The sequence below is a fragment of the Podarcis erhardii genome (assembly GCF_964252035.2).
Source record: "Podarcis erhardii genome assembly, chromosome: 5".
In the NCBI taxonomy this organism is placed as follows: domain Eukaryota; kingdom Metazoa; phylum Chordata; class Lepidosauria; order Squamata; family Lacertidae; genus Podarcis; species Podarcis erhardii.
Window position 1 is genome coordinate 61,608,163 of NC_138509.1, and position 18,315 is coordinate 61,626,477.

The window sequence follows — 18,315 nt, forward strand, 5'->3', positions numbered from 1 at the left end:
CCAAATGCAGCCCAAATGGTTCTTACTGTTTCAAGTTGACTTTGGGAAAGCTTCCAGGAGAACAATTTTATCATTTAGGAGCAGCCACAACACCTTTAATGTTTTAACTCGGCATATGACATGAATTGCTACAAGGTGCTCTGCCATTAGTAGCTGTAAGAGACAAGCTATAAGGGACAAGTAGACTCACTCAAGGGCAGTCCACAAACACCTACAATATCACATAATCATAAGCAACACATATTAACTTACATCAGTAAACTCATCAGTCATTATAAACTTTTAAGTCTGAAGGACATGACTGGTAACCTGTGGCCTTCTGGATATTGTAGGACAGCAATCCCCATCATTCCCTTACAATTGACCATGCTGGCTGGTGCTGATGGCAGTTTGAGTCCCTGCCCTCTTGAATACATTTGGTTCTATCATGTCCCCTTAGGCGGCTTGGATTTCCCACATTTCAAAGCATCTGGGAAATTCTGCTGGGCTTTGTCTCCTTGCTACACAGTTTCCTCTTCATGCTGCCTGAGAACTGGAACCATAGCAATGGCTCCTGTAGAACCTCAAAAGTGTCTAATAATTTAATTTGCAGAGTAATAGGGGAAAGCTTCTGGTTAAATTTAGGTTGTAGCATACTATAGGAATGGCATAAAGTAATCTCATTGACAAAGGAAGCATGGGACTTGTCCAGGAAGAATGTTCAGAGGGACTTTGCTTTTGAAACCCACATCAAAAAAATCTGTGGAAAGAAGAATATCCTACAATTCAATTACTACCCCATCACTCAATTATTTGAAGGGTAATTATGATAATCTACTCAGGTACAGACTGAAAATATCAATTCTCTCAACTGGAGATGAGCAGAGAAGTATCAATTTAACAGAACTATATCATTGCGGTAATATAGACTACATGAAAGCAAGTAGTTTTGGGTGCCAATGATTCAGCAAGAGACAATAGGAACATGTTTGACACAATAGCAAAACGGTGCCAAATCCAGAGTCCTATCAGAAAAATCCTTGAGTGTCTGACAGCGGACGAGGCACGCTCTGGAATGCCCAGTGCAAGATCCCATCAAAGGTATTCTGTAGGATTAGAGAGAAAAGAGACATTTCTATTTGTTCACCAGGTCAACAGTACTGAAATAAGAGTAGCAATTCATAGGAGCAAAATGCAGGCAGTAGACAAATATAGAGCTGCTCTCCTGTTTTGAAGTACACAGTCTGCACAGGTCCATCAGGCATAACTGATTTGCCATCCTTTCTAGCAGCCCGGAGGAGTTTCTGCTGTGTTACTGGATGTGATGAAAGTACTCTCAAGTTACAACTACTTGCAACTTGAAAGTGCAAAATATTGAAATTAAGAACCAATTAATATCAAGGGGGACCTAAAATCTTCCGAATTATCCTAAGCATTGCAATGGACAATTCCAGAATCCACAGACCTGTTCAGCACTGGACAAATTATAGCACAAGAAGATTTGTTTTCCATTACCTCCCCCAAGAGAGAGTCCAGATCATCCTTGTTCAGAAGGGGTTCAGTCCCAGCAGATTCTTCCACCACCTAGGATTCAAAATATCATCTCAACAGTGCAATCCTATGCATAGACATAGGGTAAGACTCAATTTGTTCAATGGGATTTACCCATTTATTGAATTGCAGCCTTAGTAATTCTCCATTATATAAATGCTAGGGACGCAGGTGGCGCTGTGGGTAAAACCTCAGCGCCTAGGACTTGCCGATCGCATGGTCAGCAGTTCGAATCCCCACGGCGGGGTGAGCTCCCGTCTTTCGGTCCCAGCTCCTGCCCACCTAGCAGTTCAAAAGCACCCCTAAGTGCAAGTAGATAAATAGGTGCCGCTTTATAGCGGGAAGGTAAACGGCGTTTCCGTGTGCTGCGCTGGTGCTGGCTCACCAGAGCAGCTTCGTCACACTGGCCACGTGACCCGGAAGTGTCTGCAGACAGCGCTGGCTCCCGGCCTCTAGAGTGAGATGAGCACACAACCCTAGAGTCTGTCAAGACTGGCCCGTACGGGCAGGGGTACCTTTACCTTTTTCCCCAGCCACTCTGGGCAGCTTCCAACAAAATATAATAATACAATAGTCTGCTAAACATTAAAAGCTTGCCTTCAGATGTCTTCTAAAAGTCAGATAGTTGTTTTTCTCTTTGACATCTGGGGGGAGTGCGTTCCACAGGGCGGGTGCCACTACCAAAAAGGCCCTCTGCCTGGTTCCCAGTAACTTGGCTTCTTGCAGTGAGGGAACTGCAAGAAGGCCCTTGGCGCTGGACCTCGGTGTCTGGGCAAAACGATGGGGCTGGAGGTATACTGAGGTACCTCAGGTATACTAAGCCCAGATGCAGCTTTCTTTTGCAGGGGAGGGGGTTGGTTTGATGGTAACTGACTCCCAGTGTTGTCCCTAAAAATGGCTCTTCCATCCGTGGAGCACTTCTTAAAAATGATAGATGGATGGATTTTACATACGTTAATCATTTCAGTTGCAAAGTTAAAAGCAAGTGATGTTCAATTTGCAACTGAAGGACAAACCTAAGAACTTTCTTTTTATATTATTGCTGTCTTCGTCATTCAAAGGATAAATACCATGAGATGCACAACAATATCAAATTCAACTCATGTATCCTCATCTATTGAGGGTAACCAAGTTTTTTGAATGTAACTATTTGCTCACATTCACACCCCCTTCCTGCCTGTTTCTCCTTCCTTCCACTGTATTATTAATACACTGATGTTATAGAAAATTAACAGGTATTAACAATAACAATGAGAACCCGTATAGTGTACGTCTGATTGTCAGACTTTGACTGGGATGACCCAAATTCAAGTCTCCACACAACCAGTTATCTCTCATCCTAATGGACCTCCACAGGGGAGCTGCAAAGATTAAACTCACTAGCTACTATAAAGTTGAAAAGATTTCGGAAAATCCAGACCTTTACCGCTCGTAGTGTTGGGGTATTTGAGTTTGTAGCTCCATCCAAGCTGATGGTCATGAGGTGGTTGCTAGTGCAGGATTTGCACATTAAGATTCCACTAGAACAAAACACACAAAGGATCTTACCCTTTGAAGTCACAAACCTATATTTCAGAAAGCACAGATAACGGGTTAAAGCTGGACTGAACTACTTCAGGTCAAAGAGGGGCCTCACATGGTTGAATGCTCTTCCATACAAAAACATTACACCCACATAGAAAGGAAGAAAGTTAGGCTAGAACCTTTCTTCCTGAAACCTAGTTTTTCATACGCATGGATTCCTTTTTGTATGGAGGTTGAGATAATCATGTGAGCCCCCACCTGTATTGGTACAGGCCAGGCACATGCTTAGCTACTCAACTACTCTGCAGTGAGAAAAAGCCCTAAGAGGACAGGAAGGAGAAGCCACACAAGGTTGCCTGATAAAACACAAGGCTGATTCGTACAATTGAAAACTGATGTTGACCGCCCAACTGTATGAGTGAGCCATGAGACATCAGTTTTGCTAACATTAAGCTCATTATGCAACCAGGTCCAGCTTCCAGTTGTATGAATCAGACTTGCTAGCAGAGAGAGCCTATTTAAAAAGTAATATAAGGACCTTTCGTTGGAGAGTAGCTAGTTGAAGTCCACACCGGACACTCCAGGATATAAACGGCATAATTGCCTGGATTCGTTTAGAAAACACTGGATTTTGCCTACTTTGAGATCAAGATGTTGCTTTGAGTAAAATACTAGAACATCTATCTGTGAAGGACTTAGGGTGGTGGCTTCAGGTAAAGTGTCCCCACCCCCTAGTAAGAATCACCATTCTAGCACACCTGACACCTGTTCAAACAATAAATAGGCCACTCTCCATGTTCATCCTGTTACAGGGCAGTACTATTCAGAAGAGCAGCACTTACATAAACAAAACTCCCATCTTGTGGTGCCTGTCCTGCATTTCTGATCTGGTACTATGACACTGGGATGCAGGTGGCGCTGTGGGTTAAACCACAATGCCTAGGGCTTGCCGATCAGAAGGTCAGCGGTTTGAATCCCCGCGACGGGGTGAGCGCCTGTTGCTCAGTCCCTACCCCTGCCAACCTAGCAGTTTGAGAGCACGTCAAAGTGCAAGTAGATAAATACTTCCAGCGGGAAGGTAAACGGTGTTTCCATGCACTGCTCTGGCTTGCCAGAAGCGTCTTAGTCATGCTGGCCACATGACCCAGAAGCTGTATACCAGCTCCCTCGGCCAATAAAGAGAGATGAGTGCCGCAACCCCAGAGTCGGCCACGACTGGACCTAATGGTCAGGCGTCCCTTTACCTTTACTATGACATTAAACCAGGCTTAGTAAGCCACCATCTGGACACGCTCTCACAAACAAGAACTATAAAGTCTGGGGAGCTATGGATGGCTTAATTCTTGGATGTAAATGTCACCTGATTTGATCTGCATGGGCAGGAAAATGGCAGGGCCAGTGGAAAGCCCGGAAACACTTATTGCAGTAGATCAGGTCTCCTTCTTTCCTGCATACTCCACACTTCTCCCCAATGGTCAGCTTCTGTAAAGGGAAAAAAAGAAAGAATTTGGACTTAAGTTTCTAGCAAGACATGGCCCTCTTTTTCTCCTTCAGAGCTACCATGCGCAACTACAAGTCTTATGCTTGTCTGGTCCACTGCAATTGCTTTGATTTCTAACTTACCACTTCCATTGGGGCCATTGTAAGATTTTTCAGGGCCGCAGAAGAATTCAGAAAAATGAACTAGGCAGAGTATAGTTTCATCACAGCAATGTTAGGATCAAGCATATACTTAATTTGAGACCTAATAGACCGCCAAGACTAAGTGTAGGGTGGGGTAGGAGAAATAAGGCAACAAAATGTTTTTCAGCCCACTGTTTTTATTTAAAGCATTTGAAATGGCTAAGCCCAGTGAATGGTGGAAAGTTCCACAGGAGGTGAGATACTGACCAGCTGTTTCTCTGTTCCCACATTCTGAACTGCTGGCGGTGCCACTCCAGACACTGGGGTCACAGAGGGCAAAGGCTGCCTGAGGGAGGCACACACAGGTTCCTTGATGAGAACCCTCCTTCCATCTTCTGTTGTCCTCTGGACATATACAGCTCCCTAAGCAGGTATGCAAAATAAATATCTTATATTGACAGAATATATCAGATTACTTGCATAAGAAGATTTGAGTTTGCCTTTTGTATTAAAAAAAAGTGACTAAGTGTAATAGTGAACACACTGAACTTCATTTTTACCATTTTACTTCTATTGCAATAATAAATATGATACATTGTCCTGCAAACGAATTAGTTAAAAAAAAATTAAAGAGAGAAATGTCACTCAGCAGTAATGGAAAACAGCCACAAGGGGTCACTGCAGGATACAATTTATTTTTCAGCAGGGTTTTAGGGTGGTGGTCATGTGAAGGTCTTAAAACACCTTCAGAGACTGCAATTTTGTTCATATTAAAGATTTTTGTACTCCAAAGGTCCGGGCCATTTATTCTCCCTTTTCTCACAAAGGAAAAGTGGACTGTAATAAATGAGCACAAAAAGACAATAAACAGCTGTTGAAGGAGACAAGAGCAAAAGAGCAGTTTCTTGGAGTTGCTTCATGTAGGACATTTTCCCGCAAGGCAAAGAGGATCAGGAAGAGAGACAGAGAAATCAAGGGTCATAATTATACCTGTGTTTGAGAAAGTGCATTCCTGCTGTTATCTTCTCCATTGCACCTGTATTGTTTCGATTGCCCGGAGGAGCAGGAATCGCACCTCCATGTCCCGCTGCTCAGTGTCCCGAGGGGAAAAAGACAGGAGCATGATCGTGAATAGCAAGTAGAGAAAGAGAGGAAGAAATGGATGAAACAAGTTAAGCAAATGTAAACAAAAACAGTCCCCCATCTACCCAATGGGAAATGGCGTATCAGAGTGCTACCACCAGTCTCAGACACACTATTGCAAGTGAGGGCAGGAAGACATAAACAAATTGCACACAGGAAAGAACCTGAGAAATAGAAGAAGAAGAAGAAGAAGAAGAAGAAGAAGAAGAAGAAGAAGAAGAAGAAGAAGAGGAAGTTTGGATTTGATATCCCGCCTTTCACTCCCCTTCAGGAGCCTCAAAGCGGCTAACAATCTCCTTTCCCTTCCTCCCCCACAGCAAACACTCTATGAGGTGAGTGGGGCTGAGAGAATTCAGAGAAGTGTGACTGGCCCAAGGTCACCCAGCAGCTGCATGTGGAGGAGCGGAGACACGAACCTGGTTCCCCAGATTACGAGACTACCGCTCTTAACCACTACACCACACTGGCTCTAATAAAAGGATGGGTGCTCCCCCCCCCGGCCACTCCCTATTCCTAGACGAGAAGAGGCTCTGCGCAAGTCCGGTAATCATCCTCATCTGCTGTGAGAACTGTGGTTGGGGTTAGGCCAATATGCCCTCCGAACATGCACAAGGAAGATCAGCTGTAAAACTGTCTGATCATGGCCCAGATACTTGTTTCAAGCCATTATATCCTGGATTTCTAGCAAGCAAGCATTTAAGGTGGCTTATAATCAAAATAAAACCTGTTCTGCACCCAGATCTTGATGTGATTCCAAGGGGCTATGGAAATACCAGCAGAACTGTCATTACCTGGGAATCTCTGTCAGTGGTGGCACCAGGCAGGTGAGATGAAAGGCCTTGGGGCATCCATCACAGCAGATCAGCTCCCCACCATCCCTGCAGACGGCACATTCATCATCGTTCTTCTGGCCCAGCAAAATTTGGAAGAATTGAAATAGAATAAAGACTCCATTTTCAGACGGATTCTCTCTACATGGCTAGGGAGCAGCACACCTACAGCCACCTATCCAGATCACCAGCCTCTGCTACTTTCATCATCAACACTTAAAGTGCATAAAATTGATTAAATGCTCTACACAGGTTGTTATTCAACAACATCTGCTGACCCACAGGTTTAGAAAGGCTGCCTTACAGCTCTGCAGTCTCAGGGCAACAGGGAGTTGGAGCAGAGAGCTCTTTCTGGCAGGCAAGATCCCTAGAAATGGGTGATTTAATTGAAACACTGGAAATACATGAAGCAGACAGAATTAAAGGGAGGTTTGCCCTTGCTCTGGCTCTTTTATTGAACTCTGCTTTGAGATAGAACACCCAAGAAAACAGCACCAGAACTTTGGTCATTTGTGCAGCAGAGTCTGATGCAGCAGGAATGCTTGACAGTAATAAAGTACAGTGCTGCTTCCTGTAGGAAAAAGGGCTTGTTCTGTCCTTTGCGCTTTGCTGCTTTCTTCAAATACTGCTTTTCCAAAACTTGAGAGCCTTGGTGGGAGGCACAGAGGGCATGCAATGGACATTGTAACTGACCCTCTGCAAGTTTTGCTAATCTGCCCTTATTAAGAGAGATGGCTTCAGAAGCAAAACCCAACTGAGCAGGGGAAAGTGAGGACCAATACTGGCTTTGATGTGCAAGGTGTTCCTTGCTGTGCAATAGCCTTTAACTGTGAAATCTTTGGGGAATTCCATTCTGGCAGGATCGGCACTAAGCTCTGCCAAGGAGAAATGATTCTCATGGTGAAACCTTGTCCCATGGGTGAATCTGGCACCAGTCTAAGAAGCTGAGGAAACCTGGGACTTCCCAAGTGGGGTGAAACTTTCAAGACATAATGAACTATGTGGCTTGGTGGAGATTCATTTTCTGCTTAAGAGCATCAGAAATGCAAAGGGAAAAGAGGAAGGGTATCTTTTTATATGCAACGGTGGCAGCAAGAGTTCTGATTGCGGCAAAATGGAAGAGTAATGAAATCCCCTCTATACAAGATTGGATCCAAAAACTGACAGAATATGCCGAATTAGACGGTCTATCAGAAAAAATAAAGAATAAATCAAAACAGGAATTTGTTTCAAAATGGGAGGTTTTCAAAGAATATTTGAAAAACAAATATAGTAGTTTAAATTCTGTTGCAGCATTCGGGGAACTTCAGTAATAGTTGCAAGGTAGATATAAGAAATTAGATATAGCAAGAAAAAGTTTAATTATGATAAAAGTGTGTATTGGCAATAAGTAATATGAAATTGAAATATGGAATAGACAGGAGGTTGGGTCTTTAGTGTTAAGATCAATATATGTTTTATTGTTTGTTAAGAAAATTATGTGGCTATGGTTATTCCTGTGTGTAATTTGGTATTTGTGTTTTTTCTTTTTTCTTGCTGTATCAATAAAAAAAGAAAGAAAGAAATGCAAGGCAAAGGGTAGCACTCAACATGCCTGTGTCAGATGTGCCTCTGTCTAGGACACCTGGGATGCTCAGCACATCTTCTCTATAAAGAAACACTAGTTTTCAGGGCAAAAGACTGGCTTCGGTTTTAGGCATGATTTGTGAATGTGGTGACATCTACACCATTCATTTAAAACACAAGGCTTCCCCCAAGATATCCTGGGAACTGTAGTTTACCCCTCACAGAGCTACAATATCCAGTAACCTTAAACTACATTCCCCAGGATTCTCCAGGGGAAAACAATGTGCTTTAAATATACGGCATGGATGTGACCTGACTGTACTGCAGCAAGGGACTTGCACAGTCTGTGACTCTCACTCCGTCCAGTCTTAATCAGTGTCCAATTTCTGTGGCTTTTACATTTAAAAAAGTGAAGACCATTTCACATTTTCTCTGGCAGATGTGTTTCCAGGTGCCACTGTGTGCATCTCACAACAATCATCATAATGTTTGCCTGCAGTAACCACATGGGGAAGTGTGTCTGTAATCCCATGAGGTGATGCACCGGGGAGTTACCATGGGCTGCCTCCTTTGCAGGTTTCCAGATGTATTTTCCAAAAGCTGCAGTGCTGACTGCTTATATGTGGAGTGGCTACTTGGGAAATACACCTGCAGCATAAAAGCACAAGGCATCTCTCCTTAAAAGTTGCTTCTGCCTTCAACTTGTTTGAACAGACAAACTGCCCAACTACCCTCCTTCTACATTTTCTTTTTTCTCTCTTTAAATTTAGCATAATGCTGAAAACACAGGTGCTAAAAATACCTACAAATCTGTCCCATTTCATATGTGTGTGCATGCACATTTGATTATGTTTAATCTCCCCTTCCTGACAATACCCAGTGTGCCTGTTTGTTTAGAAAATGTCTGTACAGGGGGCGAGAAAGGGTTAAAAATGTAGACCAATAGGAAAGCTGGAGGCAGAGCCTACCTGTTTATAAAAGGGCTTAGCACGAGGTCTGAGTTAGTTGATGGTGGGTAGTTGGTTGGTTTTAGTGGGTTGGCTGGTTGGTTGGGAAAGGCAGTTGGAAAAGCAGTTGGAAATAGAGAGACAGTGCAGTGGGTTCTTGTGTGAGGGGAGGTAGAAGAGATAGAGACAGGATAAAATAAGACTAAGAACGTAAAGAGTAACAATGTTTGGAATGCAGTTAAAGTTTGTTTGTGTCTACAGTAAACTACACTCTTCTTTGTTACCTTGAGAACCTGACTGAGACTAAGTGATTTTACCAGAGAGGACTTGGTTGGTGGCAGTGGATTAGTGGTGTATGGGTCAATAGTCTGTGAGACGACCGGGGGCTCCGTACCCACGCCACACCCAGCCCATGAGTTCTAAATCCCATAAGGGTGGAAACTCCACTTGCTTCTATTTGCACGCTAAAAAAGTGTTTGAGTGGATAGCACACTTGAACTGGACTGGGTAGACCCGAGTTCAAATCCCCACTCGGCCACAAAGCTAACTGGGAGACTTTAGGAAAAGTCACCTTTTATCTCTCTGCCCAACCTACCTCACAGGGTTTTGGTGAAGATAAAGTAGGATAAATAATCCTACATAAACCACCTGAATTCCTTTCCAGGAAGGGTAGAATACAAATATGATGAATAACAAAATAAAACAACGTTGTGTGAACAGTTTTCCATGTTACTAAAAAAAACAAACCAGCAAGAAATCCCACTATACAAAGAGGTGGAAATATATGAAGAACAGGAGAAACCTCCTCCATGAAAAACATAGCCATATATGAAGAGCACTGGCAGAGGGAAGCTGACATACCTTTAGCACAGGGAAAGGAAAATGACATTCTTTTTGTTACCTGCTGGGGGGCTGGATCCACAGTGTGGAAAGGGATGGTAGGGCAACTATTCTGCAAGTTTGCTTTTTGATCTCCATTCTGAAAATCAAGAGAAGAATTATGGACCAAGGAGTAAGTCCACCCCACTGATCATAGCAGTTATTCCAAGTAGGACTGTCCCAGACCTGCCTCCCCTAACCTGGTGCACTCTAGATGCAGCATGGGCTGATGGAAATTGTAGTCAGAAACATCTTTAAGGAGGCACCAGGTTGGAAAAGGCTGCACTACATGAGGGTCACAATGCTAAGTGTTGGTGCTTCAGTGTGTTTGTACTTTGAAAAGCTAAAATGATGCTCCTCTTCAGCTCCTCCCCAATGCCACTGGAGATGTTCTTCTGTCTCCCTAAGAAAACTGACAGGTATGGGTCATCCATGGGTCTTGTAGTAAAGTTATTAATTAATGTTGTTCTATCAGATGCTGCCTTTTGCAGCAGCTGTGATGATAATGCACAAGTTCATTTATTATTTAAAAGCTTCTCTAAACAACTTAATATTTTAAAAAATCTCTAAGCAGTGCACATAAAATTCTCTCCCGGTATGCCCCACAGAGAGCCTCAAGGTCCATAAATAGCAAGACCCTAGTGGTCCCGGGCCCTAAGGAAGTTAGATTAGCTTCAACCAGAGCCAGGGCCTTTTCAACTCTGGCTCCGGCCTGGTGGAACGCTCTGCCTCATGAGACCAGGGCCCTGCAGGATCTGATTTCTTTCCGCAGACAGACAGTAAGACAGAGTTGTTCCGCCTGGCCTTTGGCTTGGAGCCAATTTGATTCCCTCCCTCTCTTTCTTTTTTCTTTTCCTTCTCCTCCTGCGATGAGGCTACATTTTAATATTTTAATGTTTCATTATTTTAATGTTGTATTTTAATTTTGTTTTTAAGTTGTATTCATTCAACTTGTTTTTATTATTGCTTGTAAGCCGCTCTGAGCCCGTATTCTTATTCTTATAAAAACAATAAAAGAGCGCCATAAAGGCTTTGCAACAGACATACATTAAAACACAGCTGATCCAGAACCTAACAACACTGGATCAGTTATAAATTTCTCCTCCGTAGCCTTTGAACTTTGACTGGAATGTGCAGAAAACTCACACAAGCTTCCCCACAGGTAAAAGAGTCAAGCTGAGTTGTGATGCAAAGAGGCACAAGCCACACCTGAAGGAAGGGTGTTGGTTGGAGTGTTCAGCTGAATAGGACTCCTGCATCTTCAGTAGTTGTGCAGAAGAAGGAATTTCAGCCGTTGTAGCTACCATTTAACCTACTACTCTTGTTGCAATTCCCTCATCTAAGCAGCTATTAAAAGTGCAGGAGCCCAGCCCTCCTTGTTTCTGTCTGACTCTCGGGTGCAGTATTAGACTAAGGCTTCACTTACGCAACTGCTTGTTCTGTTCTACCAGTAAATTCCCAGAGTGAGGTGGGTGGCTGGGTCATGTGATTCGCTTGCCATGAGCCGAAGCTGCCGGGTTTGCCCCTTAATAGAGAGGTTGGTAATTGCACACAGAAGTAATTGTGAAGCACCTGACTGCAGGTGCTGCATAAACAAAAACCGGCAGTGTCTGCCCTTGGCAAAACCAATGCCATGATCCATTCACCTGGCACTGTGGTCTGAAGGACTCTGTGGCCCCCAAAGCTTGCTAGTAACTTCAAAGCAAAAAGGCAGAGAAAATGTGAAAGGATTAGAAGTATATTGTGTGGCATATGTATTTACGGACCTGGGATTCTTTAGCTTTCCCGCTGGGCTTCAGATCCTGAGCTTTGTTCCTCTCTTCCAGTTTGTCTGCTGAATAAAACTCACCACCAGTTTTGATGCATTTCTTAGCGTCACCTGGAAAATGGAAGATCACACTGGATTTATCTCATCAAAGCAGGGACACAGAATTTATACAGTCTAAATTTTTATATCAGCTTAATTGCCCTCGTTTTGATGTAGAACAGGGTGGCGAACCTTTGTCTCTCCTGATATTGTTGGGACTCCAGCTCCCATCAGCCCCAGCCAGTGTAGCCAGTAGGCCACAATAATGGGAGATGTAGTCCAACAAAATATGGAGGGCCACAGGATCCTCATCGCTGATCTAGAATCTAAGTAAGAAGAAACAAAGTTTGGTCACTTCTGAGTGAAATAAGTGAAGGTACCGTGTTAGGTCAGTGCTGGATAGATACAAAGAACGGCAAAGTGCTGCACATACCACCATGCAAAAGGGGATAATGCTGGGTCTCAACATTTTCTGACTTCTTCACAGATTTTGCCTTTGGAAGGGATCCTGTTGATTTATAGGACACGCATTACAATACTGTAACAAGGCTCCCCGCCCCCCCGAATTAACAGCAAGTATGTGTTTAGGACAGGGGTCAGCAAACTTTTTCAGCAGGGGGCTGGTCCACTGTTCCTCAGACCTTGTGGGGGGCCAGACTATATTTTTTGGGGGGAGGGGAATGAACGAATTCCTATGCCCCACAAATAACCCAGAGGTGCATTTTAAATAAAAGCACACATTCTACTCATGTAAAAACAGCAGGCAGGCCCCACAAATAACCCAGAGATGCATTTTAAATAAAAGGACACATTCTACTCATGTAAAAACACGCTGATTCCTGAACCGTCTGCAGGCCGGATTTAGAAGGCGATTGGGCCAGATCTGGCCCCCGGGCCTTAGTTTGCCTACCCATGACCTAGCTCCTAGTATTGCAGCCGAGGTGGCCTCTCCCTCCCTAACCACCACCACCCTGAATGAGGAGAAGGAGAGCTGTAGCTCTGAGAAGGAGGAGATCTAGTTTTCAGAAAGTTCTTGCCTTGGCTGTTTTTTAAAAAATATATTTTTAAACTGATGCTCAGTTCGTTAGCATTGCATGGAAACTGCTTTGCAAAGCTCGCCTGAAAACTGGTATCTTCAATAAAACAAGTCAAGGTAGTGAAATACTACCAAAAAAGAGAATGGCTTGTGCTGATGTTCTTGAAACTGAAAATTCTCATTCCAGGTCCTTATTTCTTCCTGGAGGAAATCCATTCCTAATCCTCTTTGGCATGTTTAATATCAACTTTTGCATCCACAAAACGCACAGCAAAACCCCAGCAAATAGTTCTATACCAAGGTGTGGGTCGCCTTTTGCTGAAAGTTGAGGTGGGTGCAAAGCATCTTTTTCATCTGTCGCTTTCCTCTTCCCTTGGGATTTGTGCGGAGTCAATACCTTAGGACTGGCTGCGAGCTTCCTTGCCCTGCTGCAATACCTACTGAGATCCAGGTCTGAAAAGAAAGCAAATTCTGAGACTGGAGGCATGTCTAGACAGGGCTTAATATTGTAAATGAGGCAACAATGGGTTGCTAGCAACAAGCTTTTCTTATTCTTATATTTTCCCCATAAACGGTAAATACAGATTAAACAAGGTATGATGCAGTGGGAAATATAGGCTGGCATTTTGATGCCAAAGATATGTGGACACTGCAAATAAATGTGTATGCATAAGGAGCATGGATCCACAATAAACACCCATCCATAAGTCTGTTTTGTGGGATTCTCGCCTGATTATAGAAATTGTGTTTCAGGGTGGGGGAAATTGTCCCTGGAGCAGGAAAACACATTATATTATGCAGTAAAATAAACAAGCTAAACAAGAAAGGTGAATAAATAAACGATTCCCAGCTTTTAAACATGAGAGAGGCGTTTCTAAATCTATTTCCACTTATATTTCACTCATCTTCCATTTCTTCATGGCTATGATGACTTCAGCAAATACCTTTAGGAAAGCTGCTTCGAATGGACTGGAGCTTGGAATATCTCTCCAGGTTATAATCCTTGAAGAGAACCCTCCAGAAGTCCCGGATGGAAGAGGAGTCCTGGCTCAACAGCCACGTTAACATGGCATGGAAGGCCTTGTGGCAGCCATCCTTCTCCTTCAGATGGAGAGTATCCTTCAGGGAGAAAGAAAAAGCAAGGCTAGTCTACTTTCCAAATACTGGTAGATTTAACTGCTCCCCTAAATTGCTTAAGTACACTGCAGTCAAATCTGTCTTCTGAAGTTACAGCAAGAGTCTCAAATTCTGGCACTGCAGGTAAAGTCCCGGGGACATATTATAGACTGAAGATCAACAACTGTGAAGTGCCAATAATGCTGAAAAAAGGGGAAACCAATGAATTAAACATGGGCCATCACACAAGCACTCCAGAACTGCTGATCTCATGAACTGCTCACTTTGAAGGTCTACGAAACAATAGTGCTTCCCAAGTCTTAATATTGTAGCCAATGCTAGTGCTACTTAGAGTAGACCCATTGACATTAATAAAACTAAATTAGTAATGTTCATTAATTTTTATTTGGTCTGCTCTGATTGTTCACAGCCCTTAGGATTTTGTGCCATTTGCAAGGGTTTTCATACAACACCCATGATCTTTGGTGTATAAAATAATATACGATGTACACTGGGATTCATGACTACAAATCGGTGCTATGATACAAGCAGCATCAACCGAAAATAAAAACCTCTCTCTTTCTACCTGACCTCCCTAACTGGGTCCAGAGAAAACGAAATATAAAATAAAACTACCAGATTAAAATTTTAGAGAAAAATAAAAGAAATGAAGGCCAGGAATGAGTCATAGTCCAGCAGTACACAAACAAAAAAAGGGCAGGTATATATAACTTATCCTCTATACAAATTATATGCATGCCACAAAAGAGATTGTTTTAGTAGTTAGTAGGGAAACTTGAAGTATATATCATCTCATCATTGTTCTTATTTCTCTCACCTTGAACATCTTTTCCGTGACAATGTCATGATCTGCCAGTCCGTGGAGCAATGGGAAGACATCGTCGACTGCCATGGAGATCTCTGTGCGATAAAGTTTAAGTAATTTCCGCAGGTCTCCTTCTCCTAAAGGTTTGTTATCAGAACCGAACATCCTGAGACAGGGTAACATTTACAGGATTGTTAGAAGCATGCATCTTCCATGCCCATTTCTGGTCATGGTGCAGCTGTAAACCCTTACTAAAAGATACATTAATTCTAATGTACACTTGCTTGGGTCATGGCAGACGCTGTGAAGGAACATGCATCTTGGGTAGAAGTGATCGTACAGGGTAGGGTAAGCAGTCAGATCCTGGCTTATTTTAGAAACCTCACTCTCAAGACCACCTGCCTGTGGAAATTCAGATTTGCAAGTATAGCTTGTAAAAAGAAACTCATATTTATATCACTCCTTTTCTATTACTCATTGTCTTTCACTTCTTCAATGACTGCTGAACATCCAGATTAGATTTGTTTTGCTTGCTCTGTCTTTGCTAAACAAAGGAGGAAGGTGGTCTTATTGGCCTCACCTGTCAAAAGGAGATGTTATTTGGTATCTGTATTTCACATGAACCTGTTTTCTATAATTCCCTGTGCTTTTTATATGCTCAGTCTGTGGAGCATGGAGTGGGGGTGTAATGAAAAACAACCACCACCAAAGAACCCTGTTGGTGAACCAATAGAATCACAGTGATGACCCTCTGATAGATCTGGGAAGCTGAAGCTATCTCCAATTAAGTCTATTTGGCTTGCTTCGTTTTCTGAAAATGCTTGAGAGGTTTTCACTCCACCCTACACCATCTGCACACACTTACAGGACTGGAAAATTGAAGGATTATGGGAGGTACTTTTCAAAACAATTAAGACATGGATTGGGCTCTATAGGCTCGGTGTTGGGGCTATGTTAGTGTTGTCGTTTTTTAAAAAAAAAAATACAATGTATTCAGAGGTGACAACAATCCATTACATAACCACCCTGAGAAATAAACCCTAGATTCATGTTGTCAGAAGATATCGTTACATTTGTCAATTTCCAAATTCCAAATTAAAGAACCCCTTGGGTGGGCCTAGAGCAAGGGAGAATCTGGGGTGATCAGGGATGCAGCCCTAATATAATCTAGCAGGTCAGTGTCATGGGTGCAACCAGCGTTAAATCCACTGGATCATGATTGGCATTATTGTGGGTGGATCTTGATTTGCAGAAATTTGGGAAAACCCAGATTATATGGTCCATTGAGAGCCTGATATCAGTTTTCTGGTGGAACATGGCTCTACTAGGCAAACAAGTACATTGTTGACTGGCTGGCAGCCCGTAATATTTTCCATCTTTAAGTCAAATCAAGGGATCCTTTATTGCAGATTGATAGGGAAGAAATCCTTAGGTCCACAAATAAGAGTTGCTTCTCCAAATCGTTTCTGCAAGTAGCTAAGGATTGCTGGTTATGATGCTCCTAGTAAGATCTGTGGTTTGCCCCACCCTTCCAAACTTCAATGGACTTCCCAGAATTATTTTAGAAACCAAACACTTCTCTTAATTGTTCTCCAGTGTAATTCAGGATGGCTGGCAGCAGTTAATTACAAGCAGTGGGTGGGTTTACTTTTTACATGCTAAATCTGGGAGAACAAGTTCAGAGATGAAAACTCATGCAAACTCCCAAGCATACCACTGGCTTCAAAAGCACCTTAAAACATTGCTGTCAGTGGCAGGATTTATAAACTTTGATACCTAGCTATTATCTCTTAACTGCATGGAACTCTTCCTACTGGATGAAGCTAAAAAAAGGACAAGGCTTATTTATAGTCACCTAAAATAGGGGTACACAACTCCAATTACTCTGTGGTCACTTTGGGGGGGGCAAATTTAAACCCTCCCCCTTTAAGAACGTCATACTCATTTAACCACCTTTTCTCCTCCATGGCCCATGGAACTGGCAGAGCAAAAAGCTGAGAGACCAAGTGGAGATGAAGCCAGAACCAACTAATTCTATGTCTGCCCCTATTCTCTTTACCATGGGTAGGCAAACTAAGGCCCAGGGGCTGGATCTGGCCCAATCGCCTTCTAAATCTGGCCCGCGCATGGTCCAGGACTTAGTGTGTTTTTACATGAGTAGAATGTGTGCTTTTATTTAAAATGCATTTCTGGGTTATTTATGGGGCATAGGAACTTGTTCATCCCCCCCCCCCCAAATATAGTCCAGCCCACCCCAAGGTCTGAGGGACAATGCACCATCCCCCTGCTGAAAAAGTTTGCTGACCCCTGCTCTTTACTATAGTGGTACCTTGGGTTACATACACTTCAGGTTACAGACTCTGCTAACCCAGAAATATTACCTCGGGTTAAGAACTTTGCTTCAGGATGAGAACAGAAATCGTGCAGCAGTGGCGCAGCAGCAGCAGCAGGAGGCCCCACTAGCTAAAGTGATGCTTCAGGTTAAGAACAGTTTCAGGTTAAGAACAGACCTCCAGAACGAATTAAGTTCTTAACCCGAGGTACCACTGTGTTGAAAATCATACATAGTAGGTGGGAAAGCTTATTTCTATGGAGGGCCACTGACTCACAAGTGTCATTTGGGGTCTGAGCCTATGTTGGGTGGAGCCATCTCTTCCTGCCACCCATTTTTCTCTTTCTTCTAATCAGCAGAACATGCCCCTGCCCCAAGAGGTCTTCTTGCCTTGCCCCAGATCTCACACAGCATCTGTGAAGTGCAGCATGAAGTCAGGGATAACAGGGAGTGCCTCTACTATTCTTCTAAAGTCTGAAGCCAATGGGCAGCAGCAGAGACATGCCGGATTTCCGCCTCTGTACCTGTTGGATGGCTGGAGCTCCAGAGGAAACATACAATGTAGGGTGCCTTTAGACGGCTGCATTCAGTGCCCTAGTCCCACCCCAATCAGCATTTCCGAAGGGGAGATCACAAGGGGCCAAGGTGAGTGAGATAGGATAAACCACAGCATGGCTGTTTGGCTCCATAGTCCACCTGTGGAGAAAGTGGTGCCAATGCCATCACATGCCTCTGAAGACAAGGAACAGAGCAGTGTCCATAGAGTGAGGCATTCAGCCACATCTGCAGTTTTTGCAGTGGAGACTGTGCTTTGTGCAAAGAAGCTCCCAGGTTTAATCCCCCGTTATCTCAAGGTAAGGCTAGTTAAAACTTCCATCTGAAATCCTAGAACCAATGGTTTGACTCGGTATTTATGCACACCCTTGATGTTTCTATATGTGAAGAAAGGCTCCAAATGAGTATTTGGAATTCTCCATGGGAGCCACGAGCAGCTGCAGTTTTAGCTAAGAGATCAAAAGACAGTCATTCATATGCTTGCAGCAGAAGGTTCCTAGCTAAAATTGTAATTATTGTTGAAAAGTTTTGGGCATACAACAACCTTTTTCTAGGCACTAGTTCCCCCCCAAAAAACCCCACTCCCATGGTGCGCAGATTA

General features: G+C 43.3%; 1 protein-coding gene and 1 long non-coding RNA gene across 2 annotated transcripts; one reads left to right on the forward strand and one right to left on the reverse strand.

Annotated features, from left to right (window-relative positions):
• Nucleotides 1–148: 148 nt before the first annotated feature.
• On the reverse strand, nucleotides 149–15,035 carry AIRE (autoimmune regulator; the record flags this gene model as incomplete). Its single annotated transcript, XM_081864607.1, is given in 14 exon segments — nucleotides 149–1,085; nucleotides 1,495–1,563; nucleotides 2,951–3,050; nucleotides 4,415–4,536; nucleotides 4,945–5,100; nucleotides 5,668–5,764; nucleotides 6,612–6,727; nucleotides 10,065–10,142; nucleotides 11,809–11,921; nucleotides 12,283–12,357; nucleotides 13,183–13,338; nucleotides 13,830–14,004; nucleotides 14,840–15,008; nucleotides 15,010–15,035. Coding segments are annotated over 14 exon segments (1,530 nt in total). The 3' UTR covers nucleotides 149–1,007.
• On the forward strand, nucleotides 11,930–13,956 carry LOC309343306. Its single transcript, XR_014157237.1, has 3 exons — nucleotides 11,930–12,225; nucleotides 13,073–13,215; nucleotides 13,823–13,956. It is a non-coding gene; the product is annotated as an uncharacterized lncRNA (long non-coding RNA).
• Nucleotides 15,036–18,315: the final 3,280 nt, after the last annotated feature.